Source organism: Calypte anna, chromosome 1 (assembly GCF_003957555.1).
Source record: "Calypte anna isolate BGI_N300 chromosome 1, bCalAnn1_v1.p, whole genome shotgun sequence".
Taxonomy (NCBI): Eukaryota; Metazoa; Chordata; class Aves; order Apodiformes; family Trochilidae; genus Calypte; species Calypte anna.
In genome coordinates this window covers 2,773,120-2,797,391 of record NC_044244.1, presented here as the reverse complement: position 1 = coordinate 2,797,391, position 24,272 = coordinate 2,773,120, and the positions used below count along the sequence as shown (strand labels likewise).

At 44.8% G+C, this 24,272-nt stretch overlaps 1 protein-coding gene across 1 annotated transcript in view; it reads right to left on the bottom strand.

The window, feature by feature from the left end:
• Positions 1-12,639: 12,639 nt before the first annotated feature.
• Positions 12,640-24,272, bottom strand: part of PLXNA4 (plexin A4) — a 479,396-nt gene continuing 467,763 nt past the window's right edge. Inside the window, 2 exon segments of the mRNA XM_030459775.1 lie at positions 12,640-12,839; positions 13,619-13,769. Of these exon segments, the coding sequence (XP_030315635.1) occupies positions 12,744-12,839; positions 13,619-13,769 (247 nt within the window). The 3' untranslated portion in view covers positions 12,640-12,743.

Sequence of the window (24,272 nt, the reverse complement as noted above, 5' to 3'; positions counted from 1 at the left end):
AGAGATGTCAGGATGGCTCCTTCTTCTTCTGTGGATGGCTCCCTGGCTTTATATACACAGCTCACCCCATCTGGGAGGAGAACAGATTCATTTCAGAGGCTGAAACAGGGAGAATCCCAGAATGATTGAGGTTGGAAAAGACCTCTGAGGTCATCAGGTCCAACCTATGACCTAACACCACCACATCAGCCAGACCACTGAGTGCCACATCATGAACACTTCCAGAGATGGTGATTCCACCACTACGCTGGGCAGTTGTCCTGGTCTGCCCTCCAGAAGGAGAAAAGGAGTCAAGAGGTCACACCTGAAACCCTCCTGTGGGGAGGAACAGACAAGAGAAATGACCAGAATTGACCAAACAGAGGATTCCATCCCATACACCTCATCCTCAGGAGAAATTGGAGGGATCCCCAGGCTCAAACCCCTTCCTGCTTCCCCTTCTTCCCCTCTCCCTCTTTGCTTCAGCATCCTGGGAGGATTCCATCCCTTCCTCTGCCTGTGCTCCTGATCCATCCCAGCCTGAATCTGTGTGTTCCTGCCTCCAGCTCCCAACTGCTCCTGAGCCCAGGATTCCAGCCTGGACTTTCCCAGGGCTGCCCTGCAGCCTCAGTGGGGATGGGAGAGTTATTGGGGGAGAGGACGGAGGAATGTGGGATCAATTTTCCTGTAGATTTGTATAGATTTAGTAATTTTTCCTATTTCTCATTCCTGTTCCATTAAAGCTGTGTAGTTTAGTTCCCACCCCATCAGTCTCTCTCCCTTATTCTCTCTCCTTCCTTTATCTGGGCAGGGAGGGGGAAGAATAGACAGCATCTGGCATTCAGTTTAATTGCCAGGGCATTGTTAAACTGGGACACTCCTCCATTCCAATGTCTGATCACCCTCTCCATGAGAAGCAGCTGATGCTTGTGCTGTCTGTGTCCTGCACTTTAAAATACAGACAACAAGACCTGAGCTGAGGACCCTCAAGATCTCCAGCATCCCAGCAAGCACCAGACTGATGTCCTTTCCTGCTACAGACAGATCCATGCTGAAGGATTTTTTTCTCTCTCTTGCAGCCCTTGTGGAACCAACAGGTAAATTCTCCACCAAGTAGTAGCAAGCCCACACATGTAATCCCCTTAAAAACAAACATTTGGAGCTTGCAGTTGTCACCAGGGAGTTACCACAAGCCCAGAATCTGTTTGTTTGGTTGTGCTAAGTAATTACAGCCCTGGTTAATGCTTGGATTGGGTTGTTTTGTTTTTTCTTGTGAAAATAGTCTTGTGTTTTTTCCTGATTTTGGCACCAAAGACAAGAGGAAAGGGGGGTCCAGTCCATATCAGAGATGAGGTTTAGCTCCAGGATCACACTCTGGGTCCTGACTATGGATTGTCACAGAGCTGCAATAAATACCCTACTGAGTTCAATTGTAAAAGCAGTGACTGAATTCACTAATGCTGGGTGACAATAAACTGCAAAAAACCCTGGTTTTGTCTCTGAGCTGCTGTGGAATTGCAGGCAACTGATTTCACCTCCTCATGCCTCAGTTTCCTCCCTACCTCTTCCTTTTCCTGTCTGGTCTCAGTGACCTGGGAGCTGTGATTTCTGCAGGGACATTTTCTCTCTGTTTCTACAATGTCTGGTAGAGACTCAGCCTGAAAAGCTCTCATGAAAATGTTAAGTGTCACCACTTAGTCTGGAAGGAAACTTTTTGTGAGGGATTTCATTATAGGTTTTAAAAATACAACCATCAGAACTCAGAAAGCCTTCATAATCCTTTTCTTTAGATGTCTTGTTGGTAGTTTGGGTTTTTTTCTGTTGTTGGTTTTTTATTATTTTTGCCTTGGTTTTGTTTTTTTGTTATTTTGATTGGTTTTATGTGTTGGTTTTTTTGTTTGGTTTGGGGTTTTTGGTTTTGTTTTTGGTTTGGTTTGGGTTTATTTTTGTGGTTTTGGTTTGGGTTTGGTTTTTGATAGTTTTTTGGTTGGTTTTGTTTTGTTTTGCTTTTCGGTTTTTGTTTGGTTTTGATTGGGTTTTTTTGTTTGGTTTAGTTTTGGTTTTGCTTTTTGTTTGGTTCTGATTGATTTGATTGATTTTTTTGTTTTTGTTTGTTTTGGTCTTGTTTTTGTTGGGTTTTTTTGTTGTTTTTTGTGGTTTTGCTTTGGGTTTTTTGTTGGGGTTTTTTTGGTTTTTTGGTTCTTTTCCTTTTTTTTCTTTTTTCCTTTTTTTTCCTTTTTTTTCTTTTTTTTCTTTTTTCTTTTTTTTTCTTTTTTCTTTTTATCCTTTTTTCTTTTTCTTTTTTTCTTTTTTTTTCCTTTTTGTTCCCTTTTTTCTTTTTTTCTCTTTTTCTTTTTTCTTTTTTCTCTTTTTTTCTCTTTTTTTTCTTTTTCTTTTTTTTTTCTTTTTCTTTTTTCCCTCTTTCTTTTTTTCTTTTTCTTTTTCTTTTTCTGTTTTTTCTTTCTTTTTCTGTTTTTTCTTTTTTTTTCTTTCTTTCATTTTTGTTTTGTTTTTTCTCCCATAAATACACAAATAATCCAGACTACCTGAATCTGAAGTATTTCTTTGCAGACAACATTTTCTTTTTTCTTTTTCTTTCTTTTTTCCTCCTCTAACATTAGCTCCTGCCATCACCCTGCTGCCCCAGAGGTCTGATGGGTGCTGGGTGCTGTCTGTACAGCCAACTCATGCCTGTGACTGACTGGCTGCTTTCTGGGAGGTGCTGGCAGACTTGACACCATCCCATCTGGGTGACAAGGACTTTCCCTTTGCTGGGTGCTCCCTGGGCAGAGCTGTCCCACTTCCACAGCTGAACGTGGTTGATCTCTCAGTACACTTTATGCTCTTCCCCTGCAGGTACCCAGACACTTGTTGAAAGCTGTTTCAAAAGCTCTTCTCTCTCACTTGGGTCAATCTTGATTCTGTCCCTTTGCTCTGCTGAGACCTCACCTGGAATTCTGCATCCAGGTCTGGAGCCCTCAATACAGGAAGGACATGGAGCTGATGGAGCAGGTCCAGAGGAGGGTTAGGGAAATGATATGGGGTTAGAACACCTCTCCTATGAAGACAGGCTGAGGGACCTGGGATTTTTCTGCCTGGAGAAGAGAAGACTGTGGAGACACCTAACAGTGACCTTCCAGTATCCTAAGGGGCTACAGGAAGGGTGGAAAGGAACTGTGTGCAAGGGCCTGGAGTGATAGAATGAGGGGCAATGGTTTTAAATTAGAGAAGAGTAAACTTAGATTGGATGTTAGGAACAAATTCTTTACCATGAGGATAGTGGAAAAATGGAGCAGGTTGCTCAGGGAGGTGGCTGAGGCCTCATCCCTGGAGATATTCAAGGAGAGGAGGCTCTGAGCATCCTGATCTGGGTGAGGGTGTCCCTGCTGACTGCAGAGGGTTGGACTGGGTGACCTTTAGAGGTCCCTTCCAACCCAAATCATTCTATGATTGTCTCAGAACTTTGTTTTACCCCTTTTCTGAAGCTCACTTTCTTACTTCATTTTGATGCTCTGTTGAGCTGAGTCTTGAAGATCCAAGTTCAGCAAAAAGTCATTTGCTTCCAACAAACCTTATGTTGACACCATGGTCTGCAAACCCCATACAACCTTCCAGCTCTCTCATTCTCAATGGTTGACAGAGCTTCAGCCCTAACACGATAGGAATAGCACCAGCTCTGGGCTTGCAACCCTGGCTTCACTTTTTTTCTCTTTCAAGTGCAATGGAAGGAAATGGCACAGGACCAGGAGGAAGGGAATAATGGGAAATTCCAGGAGGATACAAAGGCAGAGGAGGGTGGTGAGTTTGCCAGCACCAAATGCCCTGTTTTGGGGGAACAGTGAGGATGACAGCTTGGTCCATGCTTTGTGGGGAGGGGGGGGCTGGTGGCTTTGTGCAGCAGTAGCCATGGGTCTGCTGGAGGGTGCAGGAAACAAAGAAGGGACAGGTACATGGATGGCTCTGACTTCCTCTGCCTTCAGAAAGCTGAACATGAGCCAGCAGTGTGCCCAGGTGGCCAAGAAGGCCAATGGCATCCTGGCCTGGATCAGGAACAGTGTGGCCAGCAGGTCCAGGGAAGGGATTCTGCCCCTGTGCTCAGCTCTGGTGAGGCCACAGCTTGAGTCCTGTGTCCAGTTCTGGGCCCCTCAGCTCAGGAAGGAGATTGAGGTGCTGGAGCAGGTCTAAAGGAGGGCAACCAGGCTGGTGAAGGGACTGGAGCACAGATCCTATGAGGAGAGGCTGAGGGAGCTGGGGGTTTTGAGGCTGGAGAAGAGGAGGCTCAGGGGAGACCTCATCACTCTCTCCAACTCCCTGAAAGGAGGTTGGAGCCAGGGGGGGGTTGGTCTCTTTTCCCAGGCAACTCTCAGCAAGACAAGAGGGCAGGGTCTCAAGTTTGCCAGGGGAGGTTTCGGTTGGATATTAGAAAGAATTTCTTTCCAAAGAGAGTGATCAGGCATTGGAATGGGCTGCCCAGGGAAGTAGTGGATTCTCCGTGTCTGGAGATATTTCAAAAGAGCCTGGATGTGGCACTCAGTGCCATGGGCTGGGAACTGCAGTGGGAGTGGATCAGGGGTTGGACTTGATGATCTCTGAGGTCCCTTCCAACCCAGCCAATTCTATGATTCTATGATCTCATTGTCATGAGAGTTATGAGAGATTGCAGTTTCAGTGGTCCCCATCACAATGTCCCCTTTCCACCTCTGAAGGGACCTGGCTTTGCTTTTATATTGGGGTTTTTTTTTTGAGATCAGGGACAGTGAAAAGCACCCATGAATCTTTTATTTACCCCATGAATCTTTTATTTCCAGGCTGCCTTCATCTGAAGAGTCTCAGGTGAAGTTCCCTGTTCTTTAGGTGCATGATGAGGATGCTGTGTTCAACCTCACAGACCTGGGTCATAGCAGAGCAGACCTGGCCCAGGTTTGTCCAAACCTTCCATCAGACCCAGGGAATCTGAGCTTCTTCATTAAAAATTTACTCATTTCCATGCAAAAGACAGTCTTATAAGACAATAAATAGAAGGTCAGGAAAGGGGAACACAGTTCAGGAGCAGATGTAGGAAAAGAAAAACTGGATTTTCCCCTCTTCTTTTAAGCTAGGTTATCCAGAAATTGGGTATGTTCACCAGCTACTCCTTCTTGCCACATGTGGGAGGAAAGCAGGAGGAGACAGAGGAAGGAGGGAGGTTGAATTTCTCATGTCTGGGGAGCATCTCCAGCTTTGAATGTTCATGCAGAGAAGAGAGACCATGCCTGAGAGCCAGAAGGCTGCAGATAGGACCACAGCAACTGATGCTAGGAGACACATCCATCTTCTGCCTCCAGGAAATCATATAGGCACTGAGGACAGATTATTCCTTCCTTTTTCCATGTCCAGCCATGAAAGCAGCAAGCAAGGGTTGTCCCAGCAGAACCCACAGGCCTGGCAGGACATTTTGGGGACAGAGAAGTGAGCAGACTGAGGTGTTTGTCCATCTAGGACTCCTTCTGACTCTTCCAGGGTTGAAACCCAGTGTGATGATTGCTGCTTTACAAGAGGTTTCATGAGCAAGGTGTCAGCAAGGTGGCTCCCACTGAGGGCTTTCAAGGGGCATCTTTAATACCATCCCTGAATTCATGACTTGGTCACTCATCTTCCAGATGCACAGCTGGTGGGACCCCAAAAGCAGATGGGAAGGGATAACCTGTCTGGATGCCACAACTCCAGAAAAAATTCTAATAAATCTAATAAATGGCCTCTTGTGTGTGAGAGAAATGAAGGAAAAGAGGAGGAGAGAGAGAGGAGGGTGGTGGGAAGGAGGAAAGAAGCACAAAGGAAAGAGCTGGACAAGGTCTCCAATCTCATGTGTCCCCTTGAATTCTCTCCTTTTGGCTCCTTTTGGCCACAAGAAGCAGCAATCACAGTCCAGGACATTTTTATTTCTTTATTTTTTTTTTTAATAAACTTTATTCTATATTACAAATAAGTTTTTTTTTTTCTTTTTGTTCTGGACTGCAAAATAGGAATGCCTTATATTTACATACACAGGTATACAATTAATTATAACAAAGGTACAGAAGCTTTGCCTTTACCAAGTAAACAATGGGATTCCAATTTTAAATAGTATAGATTTTATTTCATTTGTAACTAGGATCCAATTCAAAAGAAAATCAAACCAAACAACAACAACAACCTAAGAAAAAAGATCCCACCTCCTTTCTAATGCTGTCTTGACATCTCTTTGAGGCTTTTAGTAACACTGTGGTGAAAGGATATGTCTTTACATTGATTTTTGTGTTTAAGGTGGAAGCTTTAGCAAAACAGAGAATGAGACTTCTGGGCTCATGTGTGTGTCCAAGACACAGGGTCAGACACTAGGAATGGCCTGGCTCATGACATTTAATAATCCAGTTGCCTCTCATCTTGATTCTTTGGGGAAAACCCTGGGAGCATTTAGCTAGCACCTAAAATCTCTGCTTCCTTACCCCACTCTGGACTGGAACGTGGGTTTTCTCCAGGGACTGGAGACAGAGCAGCATGGAAATTTTAAATAAAACCAATTTTCTCTTTGATACCTCAGAAAGAACGACAAGCTTGGACATGTGTCTTGATTTGTCCAATGTCCAGAAAGTCAACAGCAACTTCTCCTACTTGGAAATGTTGTCCTTGGAGTCAAGGAGCCACGCCAGACCACATGGGGGAAGAGAAAGGGAATGCTGAAAGAGCTTAAATGTCCTGGTTTTCCCCATTTTCTATACCCAGGTTTGCTTTACTGAGCTTCCCAGCATGCTGCTCTCTGCTGCGAGTGTCTTTTGGGGTGATTTGTTTCCAAGCAGAAAGAATTTCTTGAGGTAAACTCTCCATTTTTAGAACAGAAGATTATCAATTTTTTAGGGAAAAAAGAAGAAGAAGAAAAAAAAAAAGCAAAAAAGCACCAATGAACAAACAACACAACAACAAGAAAAATCACACACGGTTACAGTTGGATTAGACTAAGCAGCTTATATCCTCGCTGGGGTATTTTTTTTTTTTTGGTGGTTTCTTTTTTCCAAGTGTAATTTGTCCTTTTTTATGACATCTTTCTACCAATTAATTCATCACTGCAAGCTTGTGTCCCCTTGGGTGCTTCTCTAAGGATGTGGTGAACTGAGCCATCCCAAATAAAAACACGGATGACGAGATCTCTTTTCAAAGCCTCCTCCACAAAAAGGTCACCCCTATTAGACAACTTTTTTTTGGAGGAAGGGGCATTGCCCAGTGGTAGAAATGAGGGAAAACTGCAGGATTCCACGGACCAAATGAAAATACTCTGCAATGGGAACAGCACTGGGGGCAAAGCAGGAAAATTCTGGTTTGTGAGTGGCCAGGAGGCTGAGGTTCACACCATGATGCTGGGATTCATGGGGTTCTTCAGTTGCCTGCCTCCACAGGATGCCAAGTTTGGATGAGAAGAGCTAGAACATCCCAAGACCTCTACCTGCCCTGAAGGATAACTTTTTACTGCTCATCAGATGCACAGAGAAAATTGTCCTGGCATTACTGAGGCAGTGCCAATACTTTTCTACCAAAGAGATGTCATGGTGAGGCATTCATCAACATAAAAAACACCCTACTATGATCCTGGGAATGTTTCCCAGTGTGGAGGAAGTTTGGGAGAAATAGGGGAAACTTTATTCCTGGGTCCCCTGGTCATCCCAGAAGAGGAGGTTATCTGAAGGGTTTAAACAACAACACTGAATTGACAGCTGGATTTTAGCCTGATTTCCTCACTTAAGGGTTGGGGATATACAAACTGGGGTCCTGAATGCAACTTTTGGGGAGTTACCCCAAACCCAAACCTGGTGGGACCATATGCACCTTTCTATCTGGCTTCTGTAGCTAAATGCTCAGCCAGGGAGAAGGAATTAAAGCACCTTGTTGGGACTGCTGGGGTTCTGGGCAAGTGTTTATCTGGTCGTGGCATCTTCCCCCATCAGCAGTGGCCACAGCAGATAGCAACAAATTTCTATGAAGGTGCAAACTTCTTAAACATTAGGGCCTCCCCCAAGGGCTTGGGAAGGAGAAACAGTTTTTTTCCCTCCCTTTCATTCCTTTTACAGGGCCAAGGAGCATCTCCAAACCCTCAGGTGAATCTTTTTCATGAGTAACCCTCTACAGGCTGCTGGGAAGGGTGAAACATGACTTAATTTATTGATACCTTGGTGATATGGGGCAGTAGTACCTTCAGCAGCCCAGACCTTTTTTTTTAGTGTGAGATGGTCCTGGGATTGAGGGTCCCTTTGTGGGGTCCCAAATGTATGCCCCACTGAGAGGAGCCCTGGGACTTAGTCCTTCCAGGTTTCCAATCTTCCTTTGGGAAGAGTCTTCCAGATAATAGTGTCTCTTTCCAAAGCCTTTCACTAAAACCTTGGGGAAGGAAAGATCTACATTTTGTGGTATGGCCAACTTTTAAACAATTTTCCTCTTGGTATTCATTAGTGGTTTGTGCCTGGGTTGTTACATCAGAGGAATCCCAGACTTCAGGAAATGGGGAAGGGATTTGTAGTCTTTTTGTTGGCTGACTGAACAGTGAGATTGGCTGCTGGACTCTTAAAACTCTATCAGTTTTCAATAGCTTCATTAAAAATAATCATGACAAGCATGTGATTTACTTCTTCTCTTTCCCTTCATGATAAACACCTTCCTGTGGAGTAATGGACAAGATATGGAAACTTTGGGAACCTCTTTCCTGTTAAAGCAAATACCAACCCAAAGTCTGCTGGTAAAACCTTTCCATGTCATCAGAATGTTTTTTAGAGTCTCCAAGTGTGGAAGAAGTATCAGGAGAGAACTCCAATGGTCAAGCTACAGATGAGAAAATTTCTACAACCCTTTTACCCAGTGGAGCAAGGTTGAGGTATGCTGGATTGGACCATGATATGTTGAGAACAGAATGAAAAGTGAGAAGAGAAATCCTGGGGTGTGTTGGAAGAGGAAGGTACCTTTGGATGGTTACATTTCTCCTTTTTTTTGATAGCTCTCCTCTTGCTGCCTATTCAAGTGTTGACAAATCTAACACCTTCTTCCTGATAACACCCAATTTTTCCCACAACACTGGAAGGCTCAGTTGGCAAAAGCTCATGACCTGGTGGATTGTTTGAAAAATACCATAAAAAATACCCATGAAAGATCAGCCTGACACGTTTCAGATATCAGACACTTATCCATTGCTTCTAGGGACTTTGGCTCCAGTTCTTTCTATGGTGGCTTGAAAACCAGAGTGAAAATACCATATATTGGGGATTTCTAGTCAAGTGTGGAAAGGGAGGCTTGGGGGAAACAAACCAAAGGAAGAGGAACAGAAAGGATCCATGTTGTAGTAGGGCTCATTCTTCTGCTTGTGTCTTTGTTTTTAGTTGTATTTTTACATGCACTTAAAAAATAGTTGGCTCAGCAGGTGAGGCTGGGAAGAAAGATGCCAAGACCTCTCATAGACTGGGGGATACTGGGAAACTGGTTGGAAATGGAGAGGGCACTGAAGGGAGCAAGGGAGGAAGCCCACACATCACAATTCTGGCACATTTTCCAAGCAAAAACCAAAACCAGCTCAAACATCAAACAAAGTAAACCAAAAAGGGAAATAAGGAGGAAGTGAAAAAGAAGCAAAATATAGATTTTTCTATCAAATCCTAGGGATGAGGGAAAGAAGAGGGTGCAGCAAAAAATGGAAATGCTTAAAGGGAAATTTGGGAAGGCTTAAGACACCAATCTCATGGTGTTTCCCATTTCCCTTAAGTGTTTCATTCTCAGTGTCTCTGAGGTGTTCAAGTTTTCTGTTGCAAAATACATATAAACCTTGCAGATGAAAAAACCCCGTACCAGCAAGAAGAAATAAAACAATAACAATGGAAAACAACTCTAATCAAACAAAAACACAGCCCTGAAAACATCAAAAAGATACAGGGTGAGTCTCAAATTTCCCCTGTGGTGTTCCTCTGACTTCAGTAACAGTGCAGAATTACATCAGTTCACTTTGATACCTTTTTTTTTTTTTTTTTTAAACAGCTTCTTCTTCCTTTTCATGTGCGCATGTCCAGGCAGTACAGCCCATCACCCATAACAACTTCCCTCCAAGCCAGCTCTTTGTCCTTAAGACTCCTACCATCCAGCTGTGAGTACAAGGCATGACAATAGGGTCCATGTTTATCCTTTGTGGCACTTTGTTTGTCAAAACCTTTGGTTTCTTCCTTTTTTTTTTTTTTCTTTTTTTTTTTTTTTAATTTTTTTTTTTTTTTTTTTTTTTTTTTTTTTTTTTTTTTTTTGTTAATGTACTTATAAAAAATACTGTGTTTGTGTTGTTGTTGTAGTTTTCTTACCACTGGCTCTGGTGGGACTTCCACCCCACTTTCACAGCCATAATCAATGGATCTGGGACATGCGCCGACATTGAGTAATGGATCAACAAAACCATGGCAGAACCAACCAAACCCAAATCATCCCCAGGCCTCTTAAAAATGCTGAGATGTCCTTAAGGTGCGTGATGAGTCATCAGCTCAGCAATCAAACAGAAAGCAAGCAAAATTAAAAAGGAAAGGATGCACACACGCGCACACACAGATACACACACGCACAAAATAATAATAATAATAATAATTATAATCAAGAGAGAAATGTCTGGGGTTTGAAAACCAAGACGTGTCCCTAAGTTTGCTGTTTCAGTGTGAACCTTGTGATATTCTCCCCACAGACACATCCAGGTTTAGACTGTTGTTCTGGAAATGGTTTATAGAAAGACTTGCCTGTGTGTGTATCTGCTTGGCTGAACGAAACCCACTTGCTGACTGACTCCTGGTTGCACCCCATCCCCTGTTAGATGCACTCGTAATCCATCACTCTGAAGAGGTTCTGGTCTGCTAGCAAGAGGCATGAACAAAACCATGTAATCGATTTACACACCCTCTTTTTAACCCCTTCCTCCCTCCAAGTGCAAAACAGATCCAGGCTGCAGCTCTGAGGATGGTGTGAGATGGATGTGGGTTGATTTCTCCATGGCATCAAGGCATTCCTCCATCTGCTAGTGAACTCTGTTTGGTTCTGGTGAGATGAATGTAGACCCAGCTCTTGCCTCCACGGTGTACAACATGCAAGGTTCTCCAGACCCTGAGGGTCTACAGCTACACTGAACCATGGTGTTCTCCAGGCTGGCAGCTGTATGAACAAAATATCCAAATGCAGAAGAAATGCAGGAGCTCAGTCCTCTTTGGTTGGCTGTGAAACGGGTTGGGATGTTGTTCTGGAGGTTCTGAACAGAGGATAAGACAAGGGAATCACCCACAACTGTCCTGCAGTGATAGTGATCTCTGAAGGAATAGGAAGTGCAAAGAAAGAGCAAATCCTTCCCAGGCAGCACCTGTGCCTTCAGCAAGGCCTGTGGGTTACAGGAATGGAGGAGAGGCCAGAGTTGGCATCAAAAGGCAGATGAGTTGTTCAAAGACCTCCAGAAGACATGTAGTTCAGCTGGGGGTATCTAGGTAGAAGAAATTTTGCAGTGTTTTATTTGGATTTCCTCCAAGATTTTCCTTCCAAAATGTGTGACATCTCCTCTTCAGAGTGGCTTTGAAGCAAGGTTTTACTACCAATCATATGCACCCCTTTCCTTCATGGCAAGCCCTTCAGTATCCTGATAATTCCACCATGAGAAAACAACAGTTTTGTTCAGTTGAGGAAACAAAATAGAAAGAATGAACAGCTTGATAAAAAAAAAAAAAAAAAATAAAATCCCTCTGGTTGGTTTTTGAGGCCAAGCTCCCTGCCTGGAACAAAATGAGATTTAGGGCTCTTGCTTTCCAAGCTGATGTGGGAAGGAGGGAGATGCTGCACTGTCCATTGCCAGAAGGAACAGAACCACCACCCACAAAATGCCACTGAGCAGAGAGCATTTTTTTTCTGCAGTGCTATGACCAACAGGACACAATGGGAAAGATGGAGGGGGACACAGGTCTCTTTGAAAAATAAGAATAAGCTTATGAAACACATGGGCAGGAGAGCATTGGTCTCCTCCTCCCTTCTTGACCCCTTCCCCTGCCCCAAAAGAGCAGCTACACCACTCTTTGCCCAGGCAGATAAGAGCCACAGTGGTCCAACTCTGAATGGAGCTGTGGCATTTTTGGGGGGAGCCTTGGGGTTCCTCTCCCAGTGGGCACTATCAAGAGATAGAGTTGCAATGGCTCTGCAGGAGAGGACCTTGATTTGCTCCTGCCCTCCAGGATCCCTGCAGCCAGGCTGCCTTCCCCTTGGGGAGACTTTTAGTAACACTGAGTTCATTTCCATGTCCTTTCCAGAGGCTACAGCAGCCTTTGGAAGGCAGTTAAAGCAGCATGACAGAAGTTAACTCCCCATTTCCCATCTGCAGAGTGATGCTGTGATGATGGGGAGGGTTTGTAGGGTGGGTTGGTTTTTGTTTTTGTTTGTTTTTTTTAGTGTGTGTGTGTGTGTGTTTGTGTGTGTAGTAGTTTTTCTCTAGGGCAAAGGCAGAGGGGAAGCTGTGAAAAGGAGAGCTCCACCCCAAATGTCTTCATATCCCCAGAGCCAAGATTCCTCTGCAGTTTTTCTTTTAACCCCTGGGGCTTTGTCTTTTGTCCATAGACTTCAAAAGAGAAAGAAATGAGAAAGAGAGAGAGAGAGAGGAGCTCTTATCAGGTGACTCTGCTTACAGCTGATCAAAACTTGCACTTGGTAAAGATGATGATCTTGAGTGAGGCACGACTTGGTTTATCCCTCCCAGGGTGTCCCTGGCAGGACAGTTCTCAGCTGTCTATGCTCATGAGGGTTATGACTTGTTCAAGTTTGTAGGCAAGTTTCTGTTTCCCAGCCTGGTCGTCTTGATCAAGGGCTCCGAGAATCTGGAAAAGAAGAGAGAAAAAAGTCAGAGGGATTTTGATATTTTTTGGCCCCAAATGACTGATACCAGCACCTTATTGCAGCAGATGAGGGTTATATTTCTCTAAGGTAGGTCCCAGGCTTAGGTAGGTCCCAGGTCTAAATGCAGACCTCTAAATTGCAACCAATAAAATGGGTTCTTATCTTGGATTCTTATTCCTTGGTAGCTTTATTCATGGTAGGTCCCAGGTCTAAATGCAGACCTCTAGACTGCAACCAGTGAAATGGGCTTTTATCTTGGATTCTTATTCCTTGGTAGTTTTATTCATTACCTTGCCATGCCAATCAAGATGCCTTAAGGGGTCTCACCGGGTCTTCAACACCTAGAATCATGTTGTTCACTTTTAAATGCTTTGTTCAGGTCCATTCTTGGGTGATTTAGGGTATATGGAATGGCACTGAGCACATATACTTAAAAAACTTTTGGCCACATATGAGGGAGAGCTCATGTTGGGCTCCTCTGTAGCAAGCAAACATCTGACCATCAACTACTGCAAACTAGCTGAACCTGAATGACCAATAACAAGTGATAAAACTAATTGGGTTCCAAATGGAAGATTACTAGAGAGACAGATAATCCAAGACCTTTCCTTTCCAGCCTAGGACTTGCTTTTCACTCCTGAACTCCATCATTCTCCTCTCTAGGATGAAGACAGATACCTGTGACACATGCTGGGCTCTGGGAATGGATGGGCCATCCCATGGTCCTGCAGAACTTGTCATCCCCCTCCAAGGCTCTTACCTCCTCATTGTATTTTCCAACGTAGGAGTAAATCTCTGAAAGAGCACTCATGGTGTTGAACTCATTCATGTGCATGCGGGACTGCTCGGCCAAGTATGCGTTCATGTCCTGGTCACTGATTGCTGGCATTTTGGCAATATCTGAATAGTACCTGAGAGAAAGAAATACAGGTGTTTCTTGAGGGGAAAGAGAAGAAGTCAAGAGCTGAAAACCAGCAGCAATGTGGAGAAAGGACATGTTCAGTGCTCTCGGGCTCTTCTGATGCATCACTGCTATACCTGGGCATGTTCTCCTATAGTGAGGGAAATGACACAACCAGATGTAGAAATTGGACTGATTTGATATTCCTGATTTGCCAGTTGCAATCACTTAGATGTTCTAGGAGACTGACACTCCAAAGAGCATCCTCCATGCCATCAAAGAAGTGCATACAATCTAACAATGTTCCTTTGTTTGACCTTCAAGGCTTTCAGCCCTTCCTCCAGTCCTACAGAGTGGTCCCACTGATTTTGCTGCCCACTGAGAGCTCAGGATTTTTCTCCCATAGACAAAGAAAACCCTTGCATGCTTTATTGCACCATTCACATGAGTTCCTCTGCATCCTTTTGCAGCCCAGAGAGCAAACCAGATCCTGGGCTGCATCACGACAAGAGTGGCCAGAAGTCAAGGGAAGGGATTCTCCCCCTCTACTCTACTCTTGTGAGACCCCACCTGGAATAGTGTGTCCAGTCTGGAGCTCCTATTATAAGAAAGACATGAAGTACTGGAGCATGGCCAGAGAAGGGCCAGGAGGATGCTCAGAGGCTGAAGCACCTCTCTTATGAGGACAGACTGAGAAAGTTGTGGTTATTCAGCCTGGAGAGGAGAAGGCTCCAAGGAGACCTTATTGGAACCTTCCAGGATCCGAAGGGGCTACAAGAAAGGTGGGGAGGGACTTTTTAGGATGTCAGAGAGTGATAGGAGCAGGGGGAATGGATTTAAACTAGAGGAGGGGAGATTGAGATTGGAAGTTAGGAAGAAGTTCTTCACCATGAGGGTGGTGAGAAACTGGTTGCCCAGAGAGGTGGTGGAAGCCCCATCCATCCCTGGAAGTTTTTCAGGACAGGTTGGATGGGGCCCTGAGCAACCTGATCTAGTGGGAGGTGTCCCTGCCCATGGCAGGGTGGTTGGAATTAGATGATCTCAAAGGCCCCTTCCAACCCTGAAAATTCTATGATTCTATGATTGCTAACATCATCCACCTTTCCCACTGAATCCAGTCCATCCCAGCAGCTCCTCTGCTGTTCAGCATCTCCCTTTTTCCCTATATTTGAAGCTGGCCTGGTATCATTTAGTACCAAAAAGCTTCCACACTCCCATCCCCACCCTGACTGGGAAAAATTTGCTTTTGTTAGAAGTCAGCACCATTCCTTATGAGCTCGAGAGGACTGGGGGTGGATCCAGAGAATATGGATCCCCCAGAGGCCTTGCCCACCAGGCTTCATCAGCAGAGCAATGTCTCTTTAAAGCAGTTGCTATTTTCAATGTCCTTTGTCCCCAGGGGTAAGGCAGGTCTTGGAGGACAAGGTTTGTGGAAGGTAATCAGTCACTGTCACTCGCAGCTGTGCTCTGCTGTCAACTGGTTAATTAGACACCATCATTTACATTTTTAATTTCTGCAATTTGACATTTTGTGCACAAGGAAAAAAAAAAAAAAAAAAAAAAAGACTCAGAGCTGCAGCAATCCACAATTTCATAATTAGGAGGCAGAGGGGACAGGGAGGCAAAAGAGCTGACAGGTGTCCTGTAAACAGCTCTGAGACACCTGCTAAGATGGAAGCTGTTTTCCACTGCAGAGAAATTGGACGTTGAAGTGCTGGATGATAAGGATCCTTGAGAAAGGCAAGTGGGAAAATACTCTCCATGACAGAGTGGGACAAGCAGCTGCTGAAATCTCCTGTGAAAGGCAGCACAGTGCAAAGAGCACTGGGAGGAAACCCCTCCAGCTTTGGCCAGTCTGGTTTTGTGCTCTGAATTCTCATCCTGATTTACAGCAATGGGTTGGTCTCAGTTGTTATCTGGGGTTTGCAGGGGTGGGTTGATGTAACAGAGGGACCTGGATAGGCTAAAAAAATGGGCTGAGGTCAACCCCCTGCAAAAAAGCCAAGTGTTGGGCCCTGCACCTTGAATCCTGGGGTCAGTTCTGGGTCCCTCAAGACAAGAAGGACATTGAGGGGATGGAGGGCAATAGAGATGGAGAAGGGTCTTGAGCACAAAGCTTATGAGGAGAGGTTGAGGAAATTGAGGGTGTTGTCTGGAGAAAAGAAGGCTAAAGGGAGACATTCTCATGCTCTACAACTCCCTGAAAAGATTTTGGAGAGAGGTGTGAGTTGGTCTCTTCTCCTAAGGAACAAGTGGCAATGAACTCAAGCTGTACCAGGGAGGTTTAGATTGGTTGATTTCTTCCCTGGAAGGGTTGTATCATCTGCTTCTCCAAGTTTCTTCTGTCTCCCTTTCACTTGATAGCAATGATTAATGGAGAGTTGGACTTGATGATCTTTGGAGGTCCCTTCCAACCTCTAACATTCTGTGATCCTGAGGCTGTGACTCACAAGGATCTGGAAGTTTCTCAGTCCCTTTCCAGCCCTGCAGGGCTATCTTCCCACTCCCATGATTCATCTGAACAATGAAAACCAACCCAAAATAGTCCCTGGAAAGAAGGACAGGATGCAAGAACTTGACTTTGAGCGCTTGGATGCCTCTCCAGCCACAACAGACTCCCAGGTTGTGATCTCAATATTCTGGGGTTGTGGGCTTTACCTAACACTATACCAAAATGTCCTCAAGTTCCCTGAGTTCCCTGGGCAACACACACTTGAGGAGTCATTTCCCATTAAGCCTGAAAACCGAGGTATCATGCAAGTGTGTTTATGGGGAAAAAAAAAAAAGACAAAGAGGGGGAAAAAAGACATGTCTGAATAAGCAAACCCAGCTGCTAGGCCTTGGAGTGTGGAATCCTTCTCCTTAGTAAACTGTGATAGGACCAGAGGAAATGGATGTAAGCTGTGCCAGAGGCTTAGGCTATTTAGGAAATATTTTTTCACTGACTCACTATCTCTGGAGGCATTTGGACCTGGGTCCTTAAGGACATGGTTTAGTAGTTAGATTATGGTGTTGGTCAAATGTTGGACTGTATCATCTTGGAGGTCTCTTCCAACCTAAACATTCTGTGATTCTGTTGTGGGAACTCCCAGAACTGGACACAGAGCTCCAGGGTGGCTCTCACAAGAGCAGAAGGGGGAGAATCCCCTCTCTTGAGCTGATGGCCACATTTCTTTTGATGCAGCCTACAACACAGTTGGTTTCCTGAGCTGAGAACTCACACTGATTGGCTTATGTTGAGCTTCTCATCAACCAACATCCCAAAGTCCTTCTCCTCAGGTCTGTTCTTGATGAATTCTTGTCTCAGCCTGAATTTGCACTAAATAAAATTATAGAAATCATAGAATGGTTTAGGTTAGAAGGGACCTAGTTACATCTTCTGCAACTTTCCTACCTTGAGCTGGGATGCCTCTCATCCAGCCCAGGTTGCTCCAAGCCTCATCCAACCTGGCCTTGAACACCTCCAGGAGGGAGCAGCCACAACTTCTCTGGGCAATCTGTTCCAGAGTCTCAGCACCCTCCTCCTGAAGAATTTCTTCCTGAGATCCAGTCTGAACCTCTTCTCCTTCAGTTTCAAACCATTTTCTCTTTGTTCCTAAGGCTGGACACTCATATGAAAAGTCCCTTTCCATCATTCCTGTAGGTTATCTACAGGTAATAAAATAATATTCTTGTACCTTTCACATCCTCCTCATTGCCTGGTCTCTGTTCAGTTCTTTTTTCATTTATCTAGGGAAAGCACTACGGCAGTGACCAGGGAATACATCTTGCTCTCTGTTTAGCCAGGTGAAAGTGCTCTCACCTTTGGTACCCAACAGGAAGGCTCCTTAGTGGAGCTGTTTTGCAAGAATGACTCTGCCTGCTGCCACTCAGTTAACTCATTAACTCATCAGAAAAGAAGAGACGAATCATGTTGCCAGTGTTTCCTCTCCAGTCTGAAATTTTCCAGCAGTGCCTTGGTTTTAGACAGCTTAGCACGGAGCTAATTGCTTCCAAAAGCTCTTTTGTCCTGGCTGTTGTTGTAGCATGGCTGGGTTGGGACTGCACTCATTAATAATCATTTTAGCATATGAAAAGCTCGTAACGAATCCATGTGCTGCAGACGCAAATTACAGCCAGAACATAATTAGGGTTTCTGGAATAGCTGGCTGTAGCCAGACCCACTAATGGTGGAAGAGATGCATGAAAGGGAGCTGGGGGACTGCTAGAGCTGGAGGAAAGCTTGGGAACAACCTAGCAGCAGGCCTCAGTTATGGGGTGAAGTGAAGCAGTGCAAGGATGCGTCCATCAGCCCTCCTGTTGACACAGAACCCGTTGTGCTGATTCAGCTGCATTGGGCCCAGACTAATCCTATTTTGGAGAAGAGTTCAAGACCAGGCTGTTAAATGTTGATTGGACTTTGGAAGGAGTAGCACAAATGGCTGAGCAAAACGTATTGGCCCCGAAGTTGGCTTGCTGATCTGTCAGTTCTTCCAGAGTTTTCCTTCAAGAAATTGAGGGAGCGATTCTGTCTGCCTGGGCATCCCCTAGATGGGCCATTTTTGTATTTGCATGTGCACAGCTTTTCCTGCTGCTTTTCATCTCGTTATGAAATGGTAGAGAATGGGTGGACAGCACTCAGTCAGTGGCTGAAGACTGAGTAGTTGCTCTGGGAAGAAGAAAACCATCTAACATATCATCTCAGTGCAGGAGGATGTGTGTGCCTGAAGCTGTGCCAGAGATAGATTTGCATCTCACCTCCTGCACCATGTGAAAAAATCATGATCTTTTTTGAGATAAAAGTCAGCAAAATAGTCATCAACCAGGACCAAAAGATAAAACAGAGAGGCAGGGAATGAGCTGTACTCCCTCGGCCCTGGGGATGCAATGAGATGGCATGGGCTGTAATTGCAGCCAGGGAGATTTTAGCTGCTCAGCAGGGAAAACACTCGATGGGAAGGAGAGGGAAGCACCAGAATGGATTGCAGAGACTCAGTCATTGGAGACCTTTAAGAAAGGAATGGACAAGCATCTGTCAGGAAGGCTTTAAACAGAGCTGATCCTGCCCTCAGGCAAGAGCTGGTTGGGTTGACCTCCTGAGGCCCCTTCCAGCACTGGTTTTATTATCTCTCCTGGCAACACTCCCCTACCTTGACCCTTGGTATGTTATATCTTCAGCTTTCTTTCTGGCAGGGAAAGCAGACACAAAAGACTGAATTTTTTTAAAGTAGAGACAGGATTTGCACCTGTCATTTGCTGCTCTCTTTTAAAGCCCTTGGAGTCACCCTCATGTTTCTGTTTAAAACCTCAATAACTTACAATATTAGGGTGCCTGCAGTTTGTAATATTTTTTTTTATTGTGTCTCTGTGTGTGTATGTATTGAACTTGTCCAATTTGTCTCTCTTTTTAAAACTAGCTGTAAAGTGGCTGACAGACATCAGAAGAACTGCACTGACCATCTATTGACTAGAGTCCTGGAACCCCAGGATGTCAAAATGATGGTGGTTAGATCCAGAATGTGGGCAGTCTCTCAATTCTGAAATTACAAATATATTCCCACAGGATTTTCTGACAAGGTTAAGACCTCAACATCTAAAGGCTAAAGCCATGCAAATCACAGTTGCTTCAGGAAAGGGAAACAGATGAGAGCACAGACCCAAGACTTGGGTATCATCCCCTAGGTCAGATGATGTTTGTACCCTGCTTAACATAATAAACTGCAGATGTTCTGATTCTGAATGCCACAGAGCAGGGCACTTTAACCATTTTTAGTCCCAAACCTAGTAAACCTATTTTGCATGGTCTTCACTGAAAGGATTCTCAAAGCATTAAGAATATTTGCAATGTCTTTATTGACTTTCAGGTTTCTTTGAGGGGCTACTTTTTAAATCCACACCAAAGCAGCCCAAAGGAGACCAAGTCCCCACCAAGCTGAGAAAAAAAAAGCACCAGTTCCTCTCCTTGCAGCACTGCAGGCATTTGGGGCATCAATGTGCAATGGAAAAAACTCTTCAGCTGCTTCTTTTTGTGCTCTGCCCCTTTTTTAGTCTCCCACATCCCTGCCTCCATGCCAGGCATCGGTGGGGAAACAGTGTATTGATTGTGATGCAGGCAATTAAACGGTGTTAATGAAGTTCAAACAAGTGTTATCATAAGCTTGGCAGCACGGAGAGAAATGAAAGGTCAGCCACAGCCCTTTGTCATCTTTTCAGTGTGGTGTTGAATGCTAATGAGACAGTCCCAATTAAAACAGGCTCCCCTTTGTATTGCTTGGGGATCGCATCAAATGCTCCCAAGTTCTCCAGATTTCTAGGCTCAAAGGGGACATTTGAAGTAAACTTGAAAAGATGCAGATCTGAAGCTGCTCTAATGTAAATTCAGCAAAAGCCTATGGAGTTTTGCTAACAGAAATCAGATGAGAATCTGGTCTACCTTTCCCATTCTTTTCCTCTTTTTTTTTTTTCTTTCTTTTTTCAATAGGCTCAGATAATGATAACTGAAAAGCCTTCACCTTGTTTTAGAACTACAGTCTGTCTCTTCGTGGCTTCAACAAAAGTCAAATAGTCTGTCCCCATTTCCTAGGCTGATTCTCCTGCCTCAGTCTGGCCTCATCTTCCACCCTAATCCAAGTTATGGCTGCACCTAAATACTTTTGAGCCATCTCACAGACTGGAGAGTTGGGCTGACTCCAATGGGATGAGCTTCAACAAGGCCAAGTGCTGGGTCCTGCGCTTTGGCCACAACAACCCCATGCAGCGCTACAGGCTGGGGACAGAGTGGTTGGAGAGCAGCCAGGCAGAAAGGGACCTGGGAGTCTGGATTGCCAGGAAGCTGAACAGGAGCCAGCAGTGTGCCCAGGTGGCCAAGAAGGCCAATGGCATCCTGGCCTGTATCAGAAACAGCGTCACCAGCAGGTCCAAGGAGGTGATTCTACCCCTATACTCAGCCCTGGTAAGGCCATACCTTGAGTACTGTGTTCAGTTCTGGGCCCCTCAGTTCAAGAAGGATATTGAGGTCCTCGAACAGGTCCAAAGGAGGGCAACCAAGCTGGTGAAGGGACTCGAACACAGATCCTATGAGGAGAGGCTGAGAGAGCTGGGGCTGTTCAGCCTGAAGAAGAGGAGGCTCAGGGGAGACCTCATTGCTGTCTACAACTACCTAAAGGAGGATGGAGCCAGGGGGGGTTGGGCTCTTTTTCCAGGCAACTCTCAGTAAGACAAGAGGGCAGGGTCTTAAATTGTGCCGGGGGAAGTTCAGATTGGATATTAGAAAGAATTTTTTCACGGAAAGGGTGATCAGACATTGGAATGGGCTGCCTGGGGAGGTGGTGGACTCTTCGTCCCTGGAGACATTTAAAAAGCGACTCGATATGGCACTCAGTGCCATAGTCTAGTGACTGTGGTGGTAGTTGATCAAGGGTTGGACTTGATGATCTCTGAGGTCCCTTCCAACCCAGCCTATTCTATGATTCTATGATTCTATGATCTCTTTTCAGAGTGAAAGAGCCCTGGGTGTGTAATTTGAATGCTGAGTCTGGTTTTCTCCAAAAGTGAGGGTTTCCCAGCAGGATCATTTCAGCAAGAAATGCTTCTAACAGCATTAAAAATGTGGAAATCAACCTCCCAGTTGACCACCATGTGGAGGGAGACCATTGATCAGCCCAGAATCTGTAGCTATTCCCTCCCCAGGATGCATTCACACTCTAAAGAGGTTGAAAACCTGTCTTGGAAGGATTAGAGGTATGAATTTTCATACCTGCTTACTCCTTGTGTTTTGGGTTATGTTGAGCCCTGAAGTCACACTGAGAAACCAGGAGCTGCAAAGGGAAGGTTTGGAGTAATTCAGCTCAGCAACCATTTCACCAGAGCTGTTAAAAGCCATGAGCCTGTCTTGACTCCAGAGTGCCTTCAAGTGGGGTTCCAATCTACCACTGGCCTAATTGCACTCCAATAGATTCTTCTTCATCAAAGAAATTCATTTGATTTCAGGTGCTTCTGATTTACTCAACCGCTTCTTAAAGCTTTCTGGATTAAAATCTCTTTTTATCTTATGATTTGCTCTTTGAAGAAGTCTAGTGGTCTTGAAGGATGCTGTCTCCAGCTGATGCTGACTGCAGAAATAGCTCCAACCAGCACTGGAAGCCACTGGAGTTGAAATAACTCCCCCTCAACTATGGCTGCAGAATGGAGAAAAGGAATTCATTAACTCAGAGTAGAATTGAAATTATATTCTATTCATCCTTGATATGTTTTTCCTTTGATCTACCATAGCATTCAGGTGCCACTGCCTTGAGTCAGTGGATCAAACCCACAAAAATACAAGCAGGGCAGAAGCACTAATTCTGTTCCAAAACCCTCAGCCTCCCCTTAGGCTTCAGTTCAAGCTGTCAGACATCAGTGCAGACAACAACCCAGCACATGCTGGGCACAGAAATCCAGTGCTGTTTACTAGCAGCAGGAGATGTTATGTACCTCATCTGCAAACTCAGTTGTTCAGAAAAAAAAACTTCCAGGGAAATGCAGCTCCTCTTGCTGAAGACCTCTGGGTAACAGGATTTTGCTCCAAAAAGTTGCCAAGTGAAATCAATTCCAGAAAACCAAACCAATCAAACCAATAAAAGAAGCCAGAAGAACTTCAACAGCTGGAAACTGCAGCTTTCTGTTTATCCAGGAATAAAAAAAAAGAGAATGGAAATGCCCCATTCTTCACCTCCATATCTCAGTTTGTCCCTAAAATCTATCCCAAAGGTAAAAATCTGTCCTAGAGGTAAAAGGCATCCAGGGTCATATGGAAAACAAAGGGTTTCTCCCACAAATTCCAACCACTCACTACACACAAGGCTGCCAAAGTGTCATGGAATATGACACCTTTGGGTCCCTGTTGCTGCCAGCTGGGTTCTAAATGAATCTCCAACATCTCTATCCCCCTCTCCAGATCAATCCAGCAGTCAGCCTCAATCCATGCTAAGAAACCTTGGGACACAGTACCAAAAGTAGGTCATAATTATCCAGGTAGCTTGTGAGAGCCTTACAGGTTGCCTAGAAACAACATTTGCAGTAATGTTTAACCACATCTAAAAATAATTGTCCAGACAAATCAGACACCAATGAGAGAATTATTGTAAAAAAAAATAAAAACATGTCACCTCACACTGTCGAGGGGACAGATCTCTTTGATTAGCCCTGCTCTCCTTCCAGAAATGAGAAGGAAAACCATTCCCATCAAAGGAAACACAGGGCTTAGAGAGCAGTGTGCCAGGAGTAGCAGAGGTCTCCTGTAAGCTGGGTATCAATTTTAGACAGTGGCTATGAAGTCACCCAGACAAATAATCACTTCAAACGAGAAGCCATTTCCACAGCATGATCTGTGAGATAAACCCAGCTCTGTTTTTACAGAGAAATAATCATTCTCCATCTGTTGCAGTTCCCAAACCTGTCAATAACACCAAGCAAGCGTAGCATCCTGCAAAACAAAGCACAGATCAACTTCTTGCACACAGCCTCCTGCTGAATGGAGTAAAGATGAGCTGTTTGTTTGTCCTGCAGAACATTTGAAGAGAAGCTGAAGCCTCTAGGAACTGCAGGAATAGTTGGCTTAGTGGAATTTCCCTGCAGAGTAGCATCAAATCATAGACTGGGTTGTGTTGGAAGGGATCATTCAGTTCTAACCCCCTGCCATGGGCAGGGAACCTCCCCCCAGCCCAGGTTTGCTCCAAGCCCCATCCAACCTGACCTTGAGACACTTCCAGGGATGGGACATCCACAACTTCTCTGGGCAACCTGGGCCAGGGTCTCACCACCCTCATAGCAAGGAATTTCTTCCTAATATATAACCTAAATCTCACCTCTTTCAGCTTTAAACAGCTCCCTCTCACCCTATCACTCCAGGCCCCTGTCAAAAGTCCCTTTCCAGTTTTCCTGTTGCATGTTGAGGTACTGGAAGGTGCTCTAAGATATCTCCAGGATGGAGAAACCCAACTCTCTCAGCCTGTCTTCATAGAAGAACAGCTTGCCAGACAATGACCTTGACTGCAGCTGATTGATCAGTCCAGCCAGATGTGTTGCAGATGTGGATAAATGCTTGGACCTTTCAGAAAATGCCTGCAGAGTTTCAGTCACAGCCTCTCAGTCTTATGGCATCTCATTCAAAGCACAGAAGAGACTCCAAGGAAAGCTACTGGACTCAGAATCAGAGGAGATCACTGATCCTTGGGATTTAGGCAGCGTGGGCACTGTCACAAGGATGCTGAGAACATCAAATCACTCCTGGTCTGGGTGGAAAGACTTAGAAGCCCATGTACTTCACAGGGCTCAAAATCATCACTTCCCCTTCCTTCCTCCCATCTCTCACTTCTCAACAGTTTCTTCTCAAGAGAAGCCATGATGGTGAGCACCTTTAATTCACACCTCTAATTAAATTTTCATCTTGGGAACAAAAGGTTGACACAGAGCTTTCCACTTAGGCAATAACCAAAATAAAAAAGCAATTCAAAGCAATACTGATGATGCCTCCAACCAGGAAGCAGGACCTCAT